We start from the raw sequence: 22,158 nt of genomic DNA on the forward strand, positions 1-22,158 counted from the left end.
TGGTTTATCCCTTGTTGTCACTGTATTTGATTTTGGTACTCTGTGTATTTATCTGAAAAAGGGAAGGGAAGGGGAACAACAAAATGGTGAGACAAATGGTGAACCAATGCAACAGTGATACTCACAAGACAATATATTAGAAATGAACTTTACAACTTGGTGAAAGGGGCATTGACAGGGAGGGAAAGTGGGAGAAAAATGAGGGAAAGGTTAACAGTGTTTGACAAGAAATGTACTCACTACCTTATGTATGTAACTGTAACCCCTCTGTACATTACCTTGACAATAAAATAAAATTAAGGAAACATCTCATCGATAACGGCTCTGCTTTGTTCTGCCTATCCATAACTAAGACTTGTGGATCAGTGTCTGTTTGAAATGTATTTGTCTTGGGTAGAAAACAAGAGAAATAGTGGGGCTACAGAGTGGGTCTTCAAACTTCTATTGAGATGTGGTACAGGTCACTCGTACTTACAAACTGATCCTACTGGGGGGAGAAATCCAGACCTCCTAGAAGGAGCAGGCAGTGGACAGGGACTAGGGTCAGTGGTTAGCAGTAGGTATGTTTTGCATATTCCATTGAATCAGTGGCTGGGATGTTTGTCCATAATTCCCAATGTGTTTCTCTTGTCTTTTTATTTAACAGTTTCATTTCATAATTTTTTGACTTTTTTTGACTTTTATTTTTGACTGTCCTACCAGCAGACAAGGAGGCGTATAGAGGTAAGAGTCTCAAAGACTTTCTTGTCTAGAATGGCTTTGAAACCTGGTACTCAGATCTCAGCCTCCTGTGTAGGATTACAGGTGTGAGCCACCCATGTCCTGCTTAGTTTAGTAGTTAAAAAAAACAACACAAAACTTCTCCAGGGTAATTTACACAATAAATTTGTTTTTGAGAGCTGTGGTCACATAAACATAGGGGTTAGTATACACACAGATCATATTCTCTAAATAGGTTAATAGAAAACTACTATGGTTATTTAGATATATTAAATTAATCTGATTATAATTAACCTGCTCAAAGCATGTTGTAAAATGTATAATTGGATTTTAATTCCTGTTTGAATCTCAAATAATTTGAATGAAGGCATAACCAGGTATTAAAATATCATTGGAGTTTGACATTATAAGACACAAGAGCTTGCTAATTTTATTCCTTGTTGGTTTGCATCAACACAACTTTATTTTTATTATCAGATAGAGAACAAAAACACTGGTAAAGTAATTAATAGAATTGTGTGTGTGTGTGTGTGTGTGTGTGTGTGTGTGTGTGTGTGTGTGTGTGTGTTGTAAAATCTAAGAGTCTTGATCCTCAAAATGTAGATTTGAATTGTTCTTGAAATACATTGATGGTCAGCAATAAGATCAGAACAAAAAAGTGGTCAGAAACACAGAAATCAAAAAAGTAATTTTGGGACTGTTTTTAACATAAATCTGAGCTTGCAAATTGTTGCATATAATTTGTCTCAAAATTCAGTTTTACTATGTTTTATAAAAGTATAAATGATGCTAATGCCTGTAATCCTAGCTCCTTAGGAGGCTGAGAGCTAAGAATTGTGGTTCCAAGCCAGCCTGGTCAGGAAAGTCAATGAGACTCTTAACTCCAGTGAACCACCAGAAAACCAGAAGTGGGCCTGTGGCTCAAAGTGTTAGGGCACTAGCCTCAAGTGAAAAAGTTTGGGGATAGAGTCCAGGCCCATGAATGACTAAAAAAGAAAAAGTATAAGTGATGGATGTAGAATTCAACATAGAAGCAAATATCCTCTCAAATGATCTTCATACATGATTTGTGAAGAATATTATATAATAAGAATGTGGTAATGGGATATAATCTCTATCATTACATAGGCATAATTTTTTTTTAAAATTGTATTTTATTTTATTTGAGAACATACTGTACAGAGGGGCTACAATTACATGGGCAGGATAATGCATACATTTCTTACCAAGCATTGCAGCCTCCTCCTTTGTTTACCCTTCACTTCCCTTCCCCGCCTCCCCCCTCCCCCCACCCAATTTTACCCCCCTCCATCCCCCCAATTATACCCCCCTCCCCCCCCACACCAAAATTGTAAAGCTGGTTTTGACATGACATTTTGTACTTCTCATTGTTGCAACAGGTCCACCTGAATCCTTAAACGACTTGTTTGTCCCCATCTCCTCCACATGTTATACTGACATCAAATATAGTGAAAGCGGGGGTTACACTGTGGGGGAGGGACATACAAAGCAACAAAGAAATAATCTTATAAATGCATTAGAAACACATGCATGAAAGAAACGAAAACATTAAAATACATATTTAAGGGTTCATTTTCCTAACATCACATTATCTGGCCTTTTCCGCTTGACTCATACCTATACTAGATATTGCAAATAAGGGAAACCATGGGACCTATGCTTCTTTGGGCCTGGCTTACTTCACTTAATATAATTTTTTCCAAACCTTTCCATTTCCTAACAAATGGGGAAATGTCATTCTTTCTGATGGAGGCATAGAATTCCATTGTGTATATATACCACATTTTCTTGATCCATTCATCTACTGAGGGGCATCTGGGTTGGTTCCATATCTTAGCTATGGTAAATAATGCTGCAATAAACATAGTTGTGCTGGTAGCTTTAGTGTGGTCTTGTTTGTAAACATTTGGGTAAATGCCCAAAAGTGGGATTGCTGGATCATAGGGGAGATCTATGTGAAGTCTTTTGAGGAACCTCCATACTGCTTTCCAAAGTGGTTGAACAAGTTTACATTCCCACCAACAATGAAGTAAGGTTCCTTTCTGTCCACATCCCCTCCAGCATCTGTTGTTGTTAGAGTTCTTGATTTTTGCTGTTCTAACTGGAGTGAGGTGATATCTCAATGTTGTTTTGATTTGCATTTCTTTTATGGCTAGGGATGTTGAACATTTCTTCATGTGTCTATTGGCCATCCTTCTTTCTTCTTCAGAGAAGCTTCTCTTTAAGTCTTTCGCCCACTTATTTATTGGGCAGTTGTTTCTTTGAGGATTTGTTGTTGGGTGGTTTAATTTTTTGAGTTCCAAGTATATTTTAGATATGAGACCCTTGTCCGTTGTATGGCTAGTAAAGATCTTCTCCCAATCGGTGGGCTTTCTATTGATCTTGCCAGCTTACATAGGCATAATTTATGAACAGGAGATTTGTAGTTAGTACACAAAGCATTTTGTTTTGTTTTGTCTTGTTTGTGTGCTTGTACTGAGACTTGACTCAGGACCTTGTACACTTACTTGGCTTTTTCATTCAAGGTGGGACTTTCCTATTTGATCCATACCTCCATTTTTGGATAGTTGCTGGTTAATTAGAAATAAGAGTCTCATGGACTTTCCTGCCCTTGGCTGGCTTCGAACTTCCATGATAGATCTCAGTATTCTGAATAGCTAAGATTATAGGTGTAAGCTACTGGCACCAGGCTTGCATAAGTTACCTGGCTCCCTCCCCCCCAACCCCCCTAGGAAATTACTTTGTCTATTTAATTGTGACATTGTGATCTACTTATTTCCTAGACCAGTATGAACAGAATTAAGTCTTAGGATTTATTCATCCCTTCAGCCATTTACTTTATACCATGTACTCCTCTATGATGTAAAAATTCAGCAGTATCAAAGCAAATAAACAATCCCCACTCTTATAGCTGATATGAAAAGAATTTGAATAGAGAAATGCATTTGTATACATATACAAACTGCAAGGTGGTAGATCAATGACAAGGTGGTAGGTCACTTCTCAGTGCTACTCTATTTCCTGTGCACTGCTAATGCATGCCCTACGGATGCTAAGAACATCCCTGACGTGGTTTTGTGCCTGAATACTAGTTCCTGTAGCAAGTCCCAGGTAACAAATGTGGGTAGCTTTTCTTACAGCCATTTGTGTTTGAGGGTGTCCTGCCTCCCAGTTTGGGGATTAGAATGTGAAATGGTGAGAGCCTCAGACACTGCAGAAACCTTTGCATTCATAGCCCTCATTTCCTTCTCTGTAGATGCCATAAAGGAGAAAGCTAGCATTGATGTGTTTTTGGTTCTGCAGGACCAAGTTCTAGGCTTGTGGATACACACTGGAGTGTTGGGGAGGTAGCCCTCTGAACTATGGACAGCATTGTGTATGTGTGTGTGTGTGTGTGTGTGTGTGTGTGTGTGTGTGTGTGACAGAGAGAGAGAGAGAGAGAGAGAGAGAGAGAGAGAGAGAGAGAGAGAGAGAGAGAGAGAGAGAGAGAGAGAGAGAGAATCCTTTGTTTTCTTTAGATTCCACAAGTAATGAGCCATGAGTTATTTTTCTGCTTCCCCTTCCCCTTTCCCCTTTCCCCTCCTCCCCCTCTCCTTCCTTCCTTCCTTCCTTCCTTCCTTCCTTCCTTCCTTCCTTCCTTCCTTCCTTCCTTCCTTCCTTCCTCCCTCTGTCCCCATTCTCTTTCACTTTCTCTTCCTCTTTCTCTTTTCCTCCCTCCCTCCCTCCTTCCCTTTTCCCCTGCCTCCCTCCCTTCCTTCCATCACTAGCACCCAGCCTCCTTTCTTCATTTTCCATACTGACAGTGAACATTTTCCCCCCTTGCCTTGCAATGCAAGGAAGACCTACTAGATTTCAAAGCCATTCCCTGTTGTGTCCTCTGAAGTTGGCTATCACCATCATTATGACACTCATCCTTTTTTCCTTTTTTTTGCAATGTTCTGTTTGAGTAGAGAGAATTAGGTAACTTGCCTGGATTCTCAAGATGTATTTCCACATATGTATTTCACAACAATCTTGATTTCTGGCAAAGATTTCATTTTTGTGAAGGGCATTTCAAGGAGCGAAGCTGCCTTATAAATTTCTGAATGCCTGAGTTATTTGCTGCCTATCACCTCTCATTGCCAGGTTAGTAAAGTTGCCTATCTTTGAATCTCACAATCAATCAGCAAGTGATTATTAAGTTTATATGGTGAGGAACAGGAAAATGACATGGTGAAAGGTGATTTTTAGAAAGGTGTGTTCAGAGACTGGGTCTGGTGGCTCTTGCTACCAAGCTGATTTCGGGAAGAGCATAATTCAAGGCCAGCTGAGGCAGTAAATTATTGAGACTCTATCTCAACAAATAAATTGGGAGAGGTGGTGCATGTCTGTTATTCCAGCTATGTGGGAAACATAGGAGGATTACAGTCCCAGGAGGCTGGCCCCAGGCAAAAATAAGAGGCCCTATCTGAAAAATAAAAGCAAAAAAGCTAAAGGCATTGCTTCAAGTGGTAGAGCACTTGCCTACCAAGTCCAAGGCCCTGTGTTCAAGCCCTAGTAACTACCACCACCACCAAGAAAGGGAAGATTAATCTGTGGACAGCATTTTGTGTCTGTGAACGTGTGTGTGTGGGGGAGGGGTGGGTGTATGTGCATGATTGGAGAGTCTATCACAATGCCTGCAGAGAAAGGACACTTGTGGGAACTGGCAAGAACCAGATGTGGTACTCCAATCTAGCCTAGCTTCCTGGGCCCAGCCAGTCTCCCAAAGCAGATGTCATAGTGTACACTTCGATTAGCAGTGCCAGAACATTCTAGTTGCTCCTTGCTCTTACCAGTACTTAATTACTGTTGTCTAGTAAATCATGCTTCAACTTAATGAGTGAATATAATACCTGTCATTTTATTCTTTCGTGATTGCTGGGGATCAGGCAGTTCTGGCACAGGGTCTCTCACAAGATCAATGCATGATAGCTACCAGACTTAAAGGAGATAATTGGCAGTCAATTTATAATTCCTGCTTATCCTCTTTCTTCATCTTGAGGAAGCAGGACTAGGCTAGAATAAAGCAAAAGACTTCCTATTCAGGGTCACCTAGGTTCTGGTCTGGCCAAGAATGAAAATGAGTTTTTATTGAGGATGTATAGTAGCGTAAGCTTGTCCAAGGAGATCTACATTATCTATAGACTGCTTTCTTTAATATAATCTTTGATCAGATTGATGTCTTGGATAGGCATTTCCTTAGTCCACCTATATACTTTTACTATTTACTTTCATCTTGGTTCTTTTTCCTATTTAGCCCTATGTTGTCTATGTTGTCTTTCTACTTGCCTTCCCACAAACTTCAGGCACCTAGTAGGATTGCTGGATGAAATCTGAGTATCCACTGAAATTTGAATTTCAGGTGAAAAAAAAAAAACAACCCAGTGGTTTAGTATAAGAGTATTACAAATATGGGGGTCATAAAAATGTAAGTATAGCTGGGTGCCAAGTGGCTCAGTCTGTAATCCTAGCTACTCAGGAGTCTGATGGTTCAAAACCAACCCAGGCAGGAAACTGCATGAGATCCTTATCTCCAGTTAGCTAGCAAAATAATGAAAGTGGTGCTGTGACTCAAGTGGTAGAGTACCAGTGTAAAAGGAAAAGGCTGAGGGGTCAGAACTCAGGCCTTGAGTTCAAGCCCCAGTACCAGCACCAAAAACAAACCAACAGGCAAACACACAACCCTTCATATGTCAAATATTGGGCAAGATTACACTGAAAAAATTACTTGTGATTTTTCTGAAACTCAGATTTAACTAGTAGTTTCAGTTGCTGATTCTGGCACCCCTGTTCCTGGTTTGCAGTTCATCATAGGAACTCAGTGTTTGAACGAATGTATGAGTGAACCATGAATCAAAGAGCTCTCTTTTTTTTTTCCTCTTGAGCAGTTTTGCAAGATCAGTCAGTATTATTAGTTTATGGCTCTGAAATACTCAAATAATCAATTAAGCTTGTTCCTGGGGGCCAGGACAAGTTAGTAGAGGTTGGGAATGAGAACCAGATTATGGAAGATGGTCTTTTTGGCTTTAGTCACTTTTCTGTTCTTTGCAGTACATCATCTTGTTTTTACCTTGTTCAAAGCAATTTCCTCCTTTTGCCAGTCTGATTTCTTAGTTGTGTCAGAAGATGGAACACTCTTGGTTAAGCTAAACAGAGTTTGTGAAAGGGTCCTCAGGAGCCCAAAATCTTCTTGAGTCCAGAGAAGTCGAGCAGAAGCTGAGCAGTGAGGAGCCAGGCACCAGCAACCTTGTGGAACTGATCCAGTGGAGATACTGATGTTGTGTCCCTGGGCAGAGAATGCTGCTTGCCCCATCCTAGTGTGCATCCTCCAGGCCCGTAGCCAAGCCTTAGCCTGAGGCCTTCCTGCTGTTACTGCCTCTTCTGCCAGTGAACACTCTCCCACTGATGGTTCAGGCTTATCTCAGTGGCAGAGCCGAAGGTTCATGTCTTCAGCCTAACTTCCAGGGAGTGTGGGAATGTAAACATTCAGAAGGCAAAGCTGTCTTCATTTCCTTGTCAACTCACATAAAAGGGGAGCATGTCACACACTGAAGTACCTTGAGAAGCACAGAGTACGCTGAAGGATGAATATCCTCACCTTGGCACCTCCTCTTAAGTTTGGTAGTCATATACTTTTTAATATTTTGAAGAAAAGAAATCATGGTTTTCAGCCTTGTTAGAAAACTGAATTGTGTTTGCTTTGATTTTGTTTTTGATCTTTGCATCTTCTGTATTATTATTATATTTAAATCCAAAGAGGTTGCAACGTAACATGTCAGTTTATGACATGCATCTTGAGCATTGTCACCCCTTCCATCATTCTCCTCCCCGTCTATCCCACTCTACCCATCCTCTCAGGTTACCTGGGTCCATTTTCTGCACAGTACTGAGCCTGTATTCCCAGGGAGCATGTAATGCATGAATAAATAAAAGATACATTCTTTGGGGACGAGAATAGGATTTGACACATGATACTCATGTATGTACATTTTCAAAATTTCTCATCATGATTATTGTTAATAAAAAAACGGTGAGAACTTGTTCTGAAATCCCTTATCTACAGTTTTGAAATACAAACTCTCTGGATAACAAAGAATATGTGTGTGTATATAGATAAATGTATGTATTTCTGATACCTCATTTGGCAGAATTGGCTGACCTGAAATGACTCAAGCCTATTTATAGTCTTTATTATCCCACTTAATTGAATATTCATGTTTCTTGGCAGAAATATTAATGTACTTGATTGCAAACTAGTTCCCTGATATCACTGGAGAGTTTATATATTGTATATGATCTTTATGATCTTTATAAAATCTGGAGAATTCTGATGTTCAGGACTTACCAGTTCCCACAGTTTTGCTTGGTTATTTGTGGTGCTGGGGATTGAATCCTTGTAAATGCTAGGCAAGTACTTTTACTGCTGAGTGACATCCCCATTTTTGAAGCATTTGTATATTACATGCACATATCCACACACACACACATCCACCTATTTACATTTGAATAATACACACATAGAAAAAGTTCAAGATAGATTAGGTGAAAACTGTTGACAATGATTACATTTTTTTGGTGCCATTCCTGGGGCTTGAGCTCATGGCCTGGGTGCTGTACCTGAGCTTCTTAGGCTGAAGGCTAGTGGTCTACAACTTAAGCAACAGCTCAACTTCTGGCTTTTTCCCTTTTTTTCCTTCCTTTCTTTCCTTCTCTTTCAGTAGTTTATTGGAGATAAGAGTGTCCTGGACTTTCCTGCCCTGGCTGCCTTTGAACTACTATCCTGAAACCTCAGCCTCCTGAGTAGCTAGGATTACAGACATGAGCCACTGGTGCCTGGCTTACTGTTTTTTTTTTTTTTTATTGTTAAAATACTGTACAGAGGAGTTACAATTACATGGGCAAGATAATGAGCTGGCTTACTTTTTAAAGACAGATTAGGATAAGAAGACACTGAAAAATTAATATACACTTTATATACTTTTATATTCTGAATACTTACTGTAATAAAACAATTGTTTCAATGCCAAAAAGATTAGAGTAGAAATTTTATTGTACATAGAAAAATATGGTGATACTAATTTTGTAAGATAGTAGCTCAATATTACTGGCTGCTGATAAGGGACCAGAAAAAGTTATACCTACAACAGACAGCTTCCTGTGTTTGGACAGTGACAGAATTTGTGTCCGCAAAAACACTAATTTTACTTAAAAAAAAAAAAAGGTGTCCAAAAATGTGGTGAATAGTTGCAACTCCTCTTATTAGTGATGGCTTTGGCATGTTTCACAAAATCTGAGCGCTTACTCATCCACTGTCCATTTGCAGAAGTTCTTTAACAAAAGCCAGATGCATACGTAGTCACAGGGGTTAGTAGGTGGATGGGAAGATTAAGCCCAGTGAGACGTGGGAGCGTTGGCTCGAAGCTAGCTGTGTTTTGGCTTGTCAACAGGCTGCTTTTCTGAGTCAGCCTATAGGATGGCTTCCCGGGGTAAGTTTGATTTTTGCTTTTCGGAGTTTAAAATTTATGTTGCAAAGAAGATCTTACTAGATTATCTTTTGCATTGGGTTGTGTGAATGTATAATATGTATGCTCCTGTGAGGAGAGCATTTATCAGATTCCAGTATATCCTGGTGTTGTAGTTACTGAGTTTTATAGCGTTACCTTCCTTATTCTTAAGTTTTAAAGTCTTATGCCCATGTGCTGAAAGAATTTGCCAGGGAAATTGCAAAGGTCACATGTAAGTTGTTTAGCTGGTGTGCCGAGAACAATATGGGAGGGCTTCCAATAAATTAGTGCAGCACACTTTATGTGCTTGTTTATGACCTTAAAAATGGGTTGGATTTTGCTTAGCGACTATTACTGATGCTTTATGACATATCATAATAGTGCAAGCTGCATTTCTTTTTTTTCCTTTTTTTTTTTTTTTTTGGGTGCTGAAATAATGTCGTGCTTGTCAATGTGAAGTTCTTTATTTTCTTTCTTTTGAAGGGACTTAACAAAAACTTTTAACATTAGAATAAAACCCTCAGTTTCGGACTCCAGAGAATGTTGACTCTTGGGGTCAGTAAAATGAGGACTGGCCAAATGCTTACAAATGAGCTTTGTAGTAGTAATTGCTGCTGAACTGATGAAAACATGATTTTTCCCACCGGATGTTAAATACCCGTTTTCATTAACTATAGAACTAGTAATGGAATCATGAGATTCTCTCTCTCTCTTTCTCTTTCTCTCCTTCACTCACTCAACAATTTAATCATAACCGTTTTTTGGACGGTAGTTTTCATTTTATGGCTTCTGTTTTTCTTCCGGTGGCTAACATAGTCCAAGACCTTTATCTTCTTGTATCTTTTTAGGACACTCTACATGGTAATGGGTTTCAAGTTGCTTTTTAGATAGAAGAGCCTAATTGTACCCTTGTCAGCCACCGGCTAATGCTCTTGCTCTCCCCAGCTCCTGGAACTCACCACTGAGGTGACCGGCTGGGACATGTTTGGGCCCACGGCTTGTCAAAGTGGCCCTAACATCTCCATAGGGCTCTTGATTCTCATTCACTAATCTTTACTAGCTACAAATAGAGTCAAATCAATCTACCCTAATTGCAGTGTTATTTCAGGAAAGATGGATATATAAAGAAGTGTAAGGGAATTTCAGATGATTTTGTAAAAAAATGAATACATTTACAAGACCACCTTTAACATCAAAGCTCACTGTTCTGAAGGGCCACCTGAGATAGACAGTTACACACTGTGGTGTCCTGAAGCCCTCAGTGGGTTGTGTAAAGTTGTGTTCCCCCTGGTGTCTTGGCACCTACAGTTCTTGGATGTGCAGGGTAGGGCTGCACATCAGCTGTGTAATAACTTTCATGCTGGTATAAGCAGTAGTTTTATTGTGGAATATACTAGGAGGTAGAGCATGAGGCTTGCTGAAGGGGATTTCAGACTAGGCTCCTACGAGGGAGGAGGATCTGTCTTTTGCTGTGTGATGTACTTTGGTACGTGTGGTGTGCACTTTCACCCCCTTCTCAAGCCTGGTCTTCCCACAGATGTTACTGTGGGTACAAGGTGATCCATTGTGAAGATGAAAAGAGGTGTTGCATTGCATGGGTTTGCACAGCATCCTTTTGTCATACACAGAGGGACTTTGAAAGGGGCAGGCTTTGAGAGACGGCTTAACTGCTTCCCAGAAATGGTTAGGCTAATACGATAATTGTCTTGCTCAGTAATAGAAAGGCAAGAATACACCAGGGTAGAGATCAGTACTTGGATAGTACTGGAGATGCAGCCCTCTGTTGTTTTTCGGTGTCCCTTCTCTCATTATCCTGAACTTCAAGAGTTCCAAGCAGCTGTTTTTTTAAACAGAAGGGAAAAAAAATCAGTGAATTTGAGGGCAGATGATTCTATATATGGATCACCCAGCCTCTTTTGATTTTTCTTGTTACCTTTATTTTTATTAGTTTGTGTGTCCATGTTCCTCAGTATTGGATTAAAAGATGAGAGAGGAAAAAACTCCAAACAGCTTTTACCTTGGGGCAGTGTGTTGCCCTTAGGGAATTTGACTTACGTAGGTTGAATAACAGACATATTTCTGAATTTTGCAAGAGAAAATTCAAAATTAGGCTTAAATATATACACACGTATAAAAACAAACATATGCAAACAGGTGCTTGCCTACTTTAGTATATACACATATGTGTATATATACATATATTTTATGTGTGTATGTATCACATGTGTGATATATGTGCATATCTATGTATTTATATGTATATATACATATATATGTGTATACATGTATGTATCGGCATGTGGTTTTTACACTATGTTCACCAAAGGAAAAGCAATCTTAAAATAACTGCTGAAGAAAAGAGGGGAGGGCAAATAGTAGACTGTCTCCACGATAGCTTCAATATGTGTATTTACTACTTAAAAACATTCAGATACAGCTTTGTTTTGTGTAGTTAATTTTGGTGGGAAAATATTTGAAAAAGTGACAGACCAAAGGGCAGGAGATAGTTCTTGATGTTGTAATTTGCAGGAAAGGAATAATACAACTCCACTCCCCCCCCCCCCCAAATGTGCTATTTATATAATTTATATTTTTAACAACTCTTCCAACTGGAATGAAAATAGTAATTAATCTTCAGGGGAAGAAATGTTGCAATAATGCCAGATTTGGAAACTTTAAGAAACACTCTTGGTTAGTTTAGCACAGTCTGTTGTGTCTTTTTATTTGTATGTCACAGAACTCTGAGCTTAGCAGATATCATTCTGTGATTGAGTCAACTAGGGAATACTTGCCTTGTATCTCAGAAAAGCATAGTGAGTTTGGGAATAGCAGGTAATTGTAAAGCCTACTTAAGATAAATAAAGGCCAGTGGAATAGTGCCCAGAGCTGGGTGCCAGGAAAGAGAATCTGAAAGGAAAAGCATCCAAATGTCTGTGTATTTAACTGATGAATGATGTTTATTTTTATTTACTTTCTTGTTTGCCTCTAGTTTTCTTCAGTGGACAAGTGCGTTGTTTGGAGCAGAGTAATTTTATGACACGTCCATCGTAAGCGTATATAATTCTTTGTTAAAGCTTGAGTTGATGAGTTCTTCACAAACATGATTTACATCTAATTTGATGTAGGTGGTATTCCTTTACAACCAGTAACTGAGTTGAACTTATATTTTAGCAATTAAAAAAATTATTTTTGATAGTACAAGGGTTTGAAGTCGACCTGCAAACTTGCAAGGCCCATAATCTACCACTTGAATCATACCTCCAGTCTTTTTTTTGCTTTTAGTTATTATTATTTTTTTTTTGCATAGGTGCTTGCATTTTTGCCTGGGGCTAGCCTCCAAGTGTGACATTCCTGCCTCTGCCTCCTGTGTAGCTGAGACCACAAGCACATGATAATAGCCTGGTTTGTTGGATGAGCTCTTGTTAGATGTGTTCTTGTTAACCATTTGCTTGCCCTGATCGTTTCAAATGGTGATTCCTCAGATTGCTGCCTTTTGAGTAGCTGGAACTATAGGCCAGTCCTAAAATTCATTATTTAAAATAATTTATGTAGATTTCCAGTATAGTCAGTTCATACTTCAAAAAAGCTGTCAGGTAGTATAAAATCATGAGTTGATGCATAAGAGAATGGAATCAGGAGCCTGATACTAAAAAAAAATTCTTTAAAACGAAGACACTGGAACCTAATAAGAAGAAGCAACACTTTTTTTTTTAACTGGTTGAGCAATGGATTAACACAGTAAACTTGGCACTTAGCCTTGAATAAGACCTTGAGCTTGACCATGGAAGTGGCCTTAGAAGTGTTGTGGCTAAGGAGTGATGAAGTAGTTCAAGGCAGTTTATCTGAAATTGATCCAATCGTTGTAGGGACAGATATGAATGAGTGTAATGCATGTGTGGTAAACTGAGGTAGCTGTTTGGAGTGTATTTTGTGTTTTCCACCCTGTGTGCTGGGTGGAGTATTCTGGGTGTACCTACCCATTTTTATATACTTATATATACTTTTCATATACTTATGCACAGGCAAACCAATGTTCATTGGAATCATGCTCAAGTTGTTTTGGAACACTTGGAATATTTTTTGCGTTTTCAGAACAACACAATGGCAGGATGCACTGCCCATGAGGAAGATGAAATGTAGCTATCCTTGGTCTAGGTCAGTCTAGCAGCTAGTTTGGAGCCAGCCTCCCCATTACCAACCTAGTGGTTCCTTGGAGCATCAGAGTGTGTGCTGTAACTTGGCTGCCCTTTAGTTCCCGACCAGAAACAGAAACAATCTTTTTTTCTAGTAGAGATGTTTGGTTCTGCTTGTGTATTCTCTTTTGGCTGATGACTGGAGGCATGCCAAGTTCTTCAGCCCTCGTAACTTTCAGATCCAATGCTACATAAGCTGTCTAGTCAAGCCAATGGCCTTGAACTTAAAACACCATAGAAGAAAACACCCCAGGTCCTTGTCAGAGAGTCTAACCTTGAACATAGTGCTATTCAATGTTTTCCTAATTCTACTGTGAAAAAAATTACGGATTCCAGGCCCAAGGACAGAGGTTCATTTGTTTCTCTGGAACACTCTAAAACAAGCAAGTATGGAAGTATATGTTATTTGAAGGAGAATTTTCTGAGGAGGAAATGTTTAAGGAAGGTATGAGAGTTTTATGCTTTTCCAAAATTACTGATTAAAACATTTCATGAAATCTACCGTAAGATCTCACCTACAGTGACCTAGACTTTATAGATATCTTGACTGAGATTTTCACATACCAGAGAATTTATGTCCCTACTTCCCCACTCCCCAGCAATTACTTCTATGAAATTACCTTTAGAATTGTCCCTCAATTGCCACTGAAGATTATGAGAGCCTTCTAAATCTTGATTGTAGGGGTTGCCTGCCTTGTGGCTTTAACAATGTCCTCTTTATGAAGACTGTTAAGAGAAGTGTCTCTGGTTTCAATACCACAAATGACTGTGCTTTTTACACAACTCTGGTTTTTTTTTTTTTTTAAATTTTATGGATATAGTTAGTCATGTAACTGATCATATCTTCTTCCTCTTTACTGCCACAGACATGTTTGCTTTGGCCCCCACATTTTTTTTTCTTTCAAAAACCAAAAGAAAAACCATTTGCCAACATTGGAATGAGAAGATTTCACACAGTGTGTTTGAATTACTAGCGTCTATTGAAAGATGGGATCTGGCCACACTGGGCTTCCATGTTTCCATGGAAACTGTGGGAGTCATAATGTGTTCTTCCCTGAAAATAGAACAGGCTCTTTTCAGGGTATTTCACTGCTTCACTTGGCCTCCCTGGCCCTTGAAGTTGTTAGACTCCAAGCCCTTTGGCTTACAAAGAAATGTGTAAGAAATTTGGCTACCCCCTTCGAGAGATGGGGGTAGACAATGGTTTACATTTGTTTACTAACCTTCTTCTTCTTCTTTTTAAAAATACTTTTCATTACGTTTTTTATTTTGTCCTATATTTATTTACTTTTTGACAAGGCCTTTCTATGTCTTCTCCTCTTCTCCCTCCCCCTGCCCTTCCTTCCCTCTCCCCTCCCCAATCTTCCCCCTGCTTCTCCCCCCCACCCCCCCTTTTTCCTCCTCTGCCAGTTCTGGGGCTTGAATTCAAGGCCTGGGCACTGTCCCTGAGCTTCTTTTCTCAAAGCTAGCACTCCACCACTTGAACCACAGCACCACTTCCAGCTTTTTCTGTTTATAGGGTACTGAGGAAATGAACTCAGGGCTTCATGCATGCTAGGCAAACACTCTACCATTAAGCCACAGTCCCAGCCCCAAACCTTATTCTTGAGATCATTTTACTTTCATCTTGAATTTTCTCTTTCTTTCTTTCTTTCTCTCTCTCTCTCTTTCTTTCTCTCTCTCTTTCTTTCTCTCTCTTTCTTTCTCTCTTTCTTTCTTTCTCTCTCTTTCTTCCTCTCTTTCTTCCTCTCTTTCTCTCTTTCTCTCTCTTTCTTTCTCTCTTTCTTTCCTTCTTTCTTTCTCTCTTTCTCTCTTTCTCTCTTTCTTTCTTTCTTTCCTTCTTTCCTTCTTTCCTTCTTTCTTTCTTTCTTTCTTTCTTTCTTTCTTTCTTTCTTTCTCTCTCTCTCTCTCTCTTTCTTTCTTCTTTCTTTCTTTCTTTCTTTCTTTCTTTCTTTCTTTCTTTCTTTCTTTCTTTCTTTCTTTCTTTCTCTCTTTCTTTCTCTCTTTCTTTCTCTCTTTCTTTCTCTCTTTCTTTCTCTCTCTCTTTCTCTCTCTCTTTCTCTCTCTCTTTCTCTCTCTCTTTCTCTCTCTCTTTCTCTCTCTCTTTCTCTCTCTCTTTCTCTCTCTCTTTCTCTCTCTCTTTCTCTCTCTCTTTCTCTCTCTCTTTCTCTCTCTCTTTCTTTCTCTCTTTCTTTCTCTCTTTCTTTCTCTCTTTCTTTCTTTCTTTCTTTCTTTGCCTGAGTGTTGTCCCTCAGCTCTTCAGCTCAAAGGGAAGCGCCCTACCACTTGAGCCACAGCACGACTTCAGTTTTCTGGTGGTTTATTGGAGATAAGAGTCTCATGGATGGGCTGGGAAGGTGGCTCAGTGGTAGAGTGCTTGCCTTGCATGCATGAGGCCCTGGGTTCGATTCCTCAGCACCACATAAGCAAAAAAGAAAAAAGCCAGAAGTGGTGCTGTGGCTCAAGTGGTAGAGCTCTAGCCTTGATCTGAAGAGCTGAGGGACAGCACCCAGGCCCAGAGTTCAGGCCCCATGACCAGACCTCCCCCATCTCCCCAAAATATAGTCTCATGGACTTTCCCTGCCTGGGCTGGCTTTCTGGCTTTGAACCACAATCCTCAGATCTCAGCCTCCTGAGTAGCTAGGATTACAGGCGTGAGCCACTGGCACCCAACTTGTGTTTTCTTTCTTTCACCCTTGTCTTTCATCATTTACATCAGTTCTTTGTTGTTTTATTTTTGGATGTTGTGCCTTTTACTTTTCTTTTACTGTAAGTTGTTTTAAAGCCTCTTTGGATAGAAATACGTACACATAAACATTTTTCCCCTGGTTGTATTATTTTTATTTTTTTATTTTTTTGCCCGGCAACTTGATTTTGGCTTTTCTTTGGACCTCTCTTTGAATGTAGGGTTCTGAAATTCTTTATGGGTTTACATTTGAAATTTGTTTTGAAAATAAATTTGGTAATTACGGAAAATTTGAGAATACATGAATTTCTTAGTGCACAGAGTTTTGTACCTAAGCCTTGTTGGTACTTTTTGTGATTTTGCATCAAGAACTCGAAAACTGAGCAAGTCAGAATAACTGTGTTCTTAGTTCTGAAGAGAAATTACTGGGATATTGTGAATTTCCATGAAGATAATTATTTATTGGGTGCTGAGACCATGAGGAGATATTATTCAAGGCAATGCACAGAGACAGTGCCATGGGTGCTGGAAAGTTATCTGAGAAGATAATCATTTCCACTGGCCCGGAGACCTGCCTTTCAGAAACTCGCCATCACATATGTTTATTGGAGCCTGAGTAGTGTTGGAAACAACTCAAGAGTTGGTCAACATGTAAAGTCACTCATTTTCACATACAATTCAGGAATTTCTTATTTCGTTGAGAAATCCTCCCATAAAAATGGACCTAAAATCCTCCTTGGATGGTTCTGGATCTAGCTCACCATACCCTCTGTTGCCTCCACGATGCTGAGGATGATTGCCACTTGTCCTGTGTACCTTCATTTTCTTTATATGTGACACATTATTTCTGAGTACCATGTGTGACCACTGCACCCCGGCTGACGTTGCTGGTTAAACTTAACTCCATCTGTAGCAGGCAGTGAATAGGATTTTCATTAATGTCCTTCTTAGGGTTATCAGCTTCATCAGGAGGAGTGTGCTATGTATGTATGTATATATGCATGTGTGCAATGTATATATGTATGTTAGTACAGGTAAAAAGATCACTGAAACTTAACAGGTTATATGTGGCTTGTAAGCTTCTAAGTAGAGAACTAAACTAACTAAGGAGTGGCCCATGCAGCTCTCTGGGAGAAGGGAATTGTGGTAAGTGCACAGCAGCAAGAATAAAATCTCTGGAGAACCTGGTGCCAGTGGCTTATGCCTATAATGCTAGCTACTGAGAGAAGGATTCAAAGCCAGTTCAAAGCCAGTCTGGACAGAAAAGTCTGTGAGACTCTTCAGTTAACCACCAAAAAGCCAGAAGTGAAGGTGTGGCCCAAATGGTAGCTTGCCAGCCTTGAGTGAAAAATCTGAGGGACAGTTCCCAGACCCTGACTTAAAGCCTAGCACTGGCAGATGCATGTGTGTGTATACATGCACAATTACACAAACACACACACACACACACACACACACACACACACACACACACACACACAAACACAATCTCTAGAGAGCGAATGTACTGGATTGGCCATTGGACATATCCAATATTTCGTCTTAGTAGTGTAAACTACCTCTAGTTGCTTATGTCCTCAGATCATGTTGGTGAACTTACATCTAAAAATACCCAGATTCTATGATTCTATGATTCAGTAAATATTTGCAATTAATGAGCAGATACAAATGGTTTTAAAAGACAAAAAAACATCCCAAAGCACTGTCCAGTGAAGAAATATGAATTAGATATAGATACAGTCACTGTCATAGTCCCAAAGATTAAAGACAGTGAAGTTGGCTAGCTCTGAAGCATGTGTACAAAGCAGTTTTCCTTTAGCAAGGAGTCTATATTTTATATACTTAGCAATACACAGCTACAAAGTCAGTTGGGGATTGAACAATAGAACAAACTGTCCTGATCATGCTCTAGGGATTCAGTGGAGCTCAATGAGGGCAGATTGTGTCTTTGTTTTATCAAATCTCTTGTTATTCATTTGTATGTTCCGACTTGTAGGTTCAGACTTGCAAGTATTAAAGGGCAAAGAAAACCAAAGCAAGAATATTATTTTCACAGTTTGTCATAATGCAAAGCTAGAGTCCCACTGGAAAGAATCTGCCTGTGTTTTTCTCATGAAGGGCACATTACAATTAGGGAAGATTAGAAGACTAAAATAGAATCAAGACCAGGCCTACTCGAATGCCTTGTCTGCCTGAACTCTTCAATTATTATCTTCCTTACAACTGGGAAACTGAGTTAAAGGTAGTAAGCTGCAGAGCCTGGTAATTTTTACACTATAGGTTGTGGACATAATTCCTAGACAGTGCTACTTACAAACTAGTGGTTACAGAAACAGAAGTGTGAGAATTCTTTTTGATTGTTACTTGTTCAGTGGTTGCACAGAGGGGTTTCAATTCCACTAGTCAGATGATGAGTACAATGCATATCTTGATGTGTGAGAATTCTGTGAGACAATGGTGGTGGTGTTTGTGATGGGTGGACCTTTCTCTTGAAGGTGATTTCTTTTACATGTAACAGGTGTTAGGTAGAGAGAAAGATATTTATAATACATACTACTCTTTTTCTTGCATCCACCTCAAAGACTGCTTTGGATTCATGTCTTGAAATTTTGTTGAGTTTTCTGAAAGCCATTGGGAACTCCTTCCTCACAGGAATCTGTTTTTGGATTTTGTTACTATCCACATGGTAACAATTGCCCTGTTCCCATTCCCACATCCTTCACGACCTATCAGCTCATCAGCTCTTTCCCCACAGTCCCCATTAATAATGTGCGAGCAACCCTATCCTCCAGGCAGCCTCCTCTTCGTCCTCCACGCCTGTGCCTGGGTCAGGAGCAAATGCTTCTCCTTATCCTAGAACAGTTAGATGTACTGCTTATTTTCATTGCAGATGGAGCTGACTCTTCTTACTGCTCTGCTTTTGCAGGAGACCCTCTTTAAAGTCAAAAGAAAGCTTGGGTTCAGAGGGGATTGTTACATTTTCCTTTCATGTGTGTGCTTTCAGGGGCCTGAGACTGGGGGTGGGGGGAAGGGAGGGATGTCTATCCAGATGCTAGAGATAAACAAATATCCTGCCCAACTTTCTGGGTAGGGTGAGAAAAAAAATTTTCCCCCATGACTTCATTTTTCCAGAGCTGACTCTAGCAGGATTGCTTTGGCATGTAATGGCAGGCCATGGAACGTTTGAAAGAGCCAGGGTTGCATGAATATTCCATTACCATGGCTGAGGAATTGAAACAGAACACCTTACATACATTTCCTAGAGTTCTCATAGATGGATTCCAGTATATGGCTTTATATTAGCTCCTAGATCGCATGAAAAATTTAAAATGATTTGAAAGCATAATGATTAAAATTAATGCTAAGTACAGGTAGCTCACAACTCTAGTCCTGGCTATTGAGGAGGCTGAGATCTGAAGATGGCTGTTTGAAGCCAGCCTGGGCAGAAAAGTTCTTGAGACTCTTATCTCCGATTAACCACCAAAAAGCCAGAAGTAGAGTGGTGGCTCAAGAGTAGAATGCTAGCTTAGAGGGAAAAATGATTAGGGAGAATTTTCTGTTCCCAAGTTCAAGACCTGGTATTAGCACAAAACAAAGCAACAGCAATAATAAAACCAAAACAATAACAACAATAACAAAACAGAATTGAGTAGAATACTCATCATTTTTCTCTCTCTCCATAGTAACTTATGTTCATATGCTCATACAGTGATATGAGTGTAGAAGGTCCTCCCAGACCTTCATGTACTTGATGTTTTTGGATGAACATGACAGTAATGATTTGTATTTTCTCTCCATCTCTTAATATCTTTATTCTCTCTCAAGAAAACAGAATATCCCTATGCTATAAAGAACCTATTTCAGATATCTTAATATCCTAAAGACAGTTATAATTTCCCTTTTCTCCTCTGTTGTATACTAATCCCATTTTTGTGTGGTGAATGAAAATAAATAATAAGGTATAAATTCCCAAGGAGAGTACGCGGACAGTCGATATTTTACACTGAGACTTTTATCTGAGTAATGATCATTTTATTTTGTGTATTTTGTGTATCTACAAATGGAGCAGGGTATCCAGGACTTATGCCAATGAGTTCAGTGGGTGCTGATTCAGAGGAGTCTCTTTGTTCAGGCCATGTTAGCATCAGGCTTTGGTGGTGGTAGTAGTGATAATGTTGTTAATAATAAGGGTTACGAGATATTGAATATTATACATGAGGTTCTGTGCTAAGTGCTTGCTAAGCACTACTCCTGCATCATCTCACAGTTTGTGAAGGTGGAACCATTTTTATTTCTCTTTCTCAGATGAGGAAACCAAAACTTAAGAGGGATTGAATAATTCCCGGCTGGGTTTGCAGCTAATGAGAGATGGGAGGGTCTTGGATTTGAATGCAGTTCTTTCTGACCCTGGAGCTTGGGCCCTGTTAGCTCATTCACACCACTCCTTTCCAGAAGTAGGAGACTCATGGCTGAAATATTTCAGGGGCTTTTGTTACCTATCTCCCTGTTTTCTTCCTTTTTGCTCATCAGATCTTTTGCCAGCTTTCCGCATCATGGAATTCTTTGCAAAGGTCTTCTTTCCACTTTGTTATGTGTATATCCCTCAGTGTTCAGAATTTCTGCAACCTGGGCTTCCCTCTTTGAATTCTGGGCAGTTTATAGTTAGCCTCTTAAGCAATCCAGGGCCATCTAACCTGTGGTCCAAGCATTCAGTTGAGAATACTTTCAATAGTCACCACATTCAGTTGGTGTGTGTTTGCTTGTGAGAATTTTCTCTGCAAAGAGAAAACTAGTTTTCATAAGCGTCTCAGGAAAGCAGTCTAAAATATTATTGTTTGTAAAATTTGCTGTCCTTCCACAAGTAATGAGCATATGCAGATAAAAAGAGAATGTCCTACTCAGATTTATGTCTCTGAATGGCTATATCAATAGTTTGAATACCTGGATAAGTGAATGTGTTTATTTGTAGAACTATGGAGTGGCAGATAGCCAGTGGGCTAAGAGCATAGATCTGGGTTCAGACTGTTCTGGATTGAATTCCTGTGTTGCAAACCCTTCAGCAAGTGTTATAGTTGCTGAGAACCTCATTGATGGAGGGACTCCATAGTAGTAGTAGTAGTAGTAGTAGTAGTAGTAGTAGTAGTAGTAGTGTGTGTGTGTGTGTGTGTGTGTGTGTGTGTGTGTGTGTGTGTGTGTGTGTGTGTGTGTGTGTGTGTGTGTGTGTGTGTGTGTGTGTGTGTGTGTGTGTGTTCGTTCATGGGGCTCTAATTCAGGGCCTTCTTTTTGCTCAAAGCTAGCACTCAATTACTTTGAGCCACAGCTGAACTTCCAGCTTCCTGGTGGTTAATTGGAGACAGAAGTCTTACAGACTTCCTTACCCAGGCTGACTTGAATTGCGATCCTCAGATTTTAGCCTTCTGAGTAGCTAGGATTACAGGTGTGAACCATCAGCACCTGACAGTAATAGTAATTCTAAAGGGTTGTTACTGAAGACTATTAAAGTTTGGGATGGAAATGATAGTCAAAGAAGCTACAGTGTATGCTGTGTAATTACTTAAGAACCTTTGACCAGTTTCGAGGGAAGGGCTTCTCAGGATTTTCCTTGTGATGATCATAGAACTACTAACATTTCCAGAACGTTATTAGCAGAGTTAGTATTCTTGCTACTCTGGAGTCTTAAAGATTTTGAGCCCTCATGTTGTCTTTAGCTGCAGTGGCAGGTGCAGGCTGCTACCTTTCTGAAATGTCACTAACGCTCCACCTTCCTCAGGGCCATGACCCTGGTCACACAGTGACTTGAGTTCTACATCGGACACCCAAAATGCCAGCTAGTGGAAATTTTGTGTGGGCACTTTGTCCCCGAAGGACTGAGACAGATGCTTTTTATGTTTAAATCAACAGAAAAAAACAAGTGCAGCTGTAGCCACCCCCTGTGTAATTGTTGTGGTAGTCCTTTTCCTAGCATGTTCTTAGAGACTCCAGGGATTAGGGTTGTCACTTGCCTCCGAGTTAT

At 39.8% G+C, this 22,158-nt stretch overlaps 1 protein-coding gene across 7 annotated transcripts in view; it reads left to right on the forward strand.

Annotated features, from left to right (window-relative positions):
- Positions 1–22,158, forward strand: part of Mitf (melanocyte inducing transcription factor) — a 216,450-nt gene that overhangs the window by 85,126 nt on the left and 109,166 nt on the right. Inside the window, exon 1 of one of the 7 annotated variants that reach the window (XM_070018952.1) lies at positions 12,260–12,313. The exons of the other annotated variants lie outside the window; for them this stretch is intronic. Within the exon in view, the coding sequence (XP_069875053.1) occupies positions 12,300–12,313 (14 nt within the window). The 5' untranslated portion in view covers positions 12,260–12,299. Of the gene's footprint in view, positions 1–12,259; positions 12,314–22,158 lie in introns of those variants that run through there. 7 annotated transcript variants of the gene reach the window in all.

This window comes from Dipodomys merriami, unplaced genomic scaffold, assembly GCF_024711535.1.
Source record: "Dipodomys merriami isolate MVZ:Mamm:240054 unplaced genomic scaffold, mDipMer1.0.p SCAF_13, whole genome shotgun sequence".
Classification (NCBI taxonomy): domain Eukaryota; kingdom Metazoa; phylum Chordata; class Mammalia; order Rodentia; family Heteromyidae; genus Dipodomys; species Dipodomys merriami.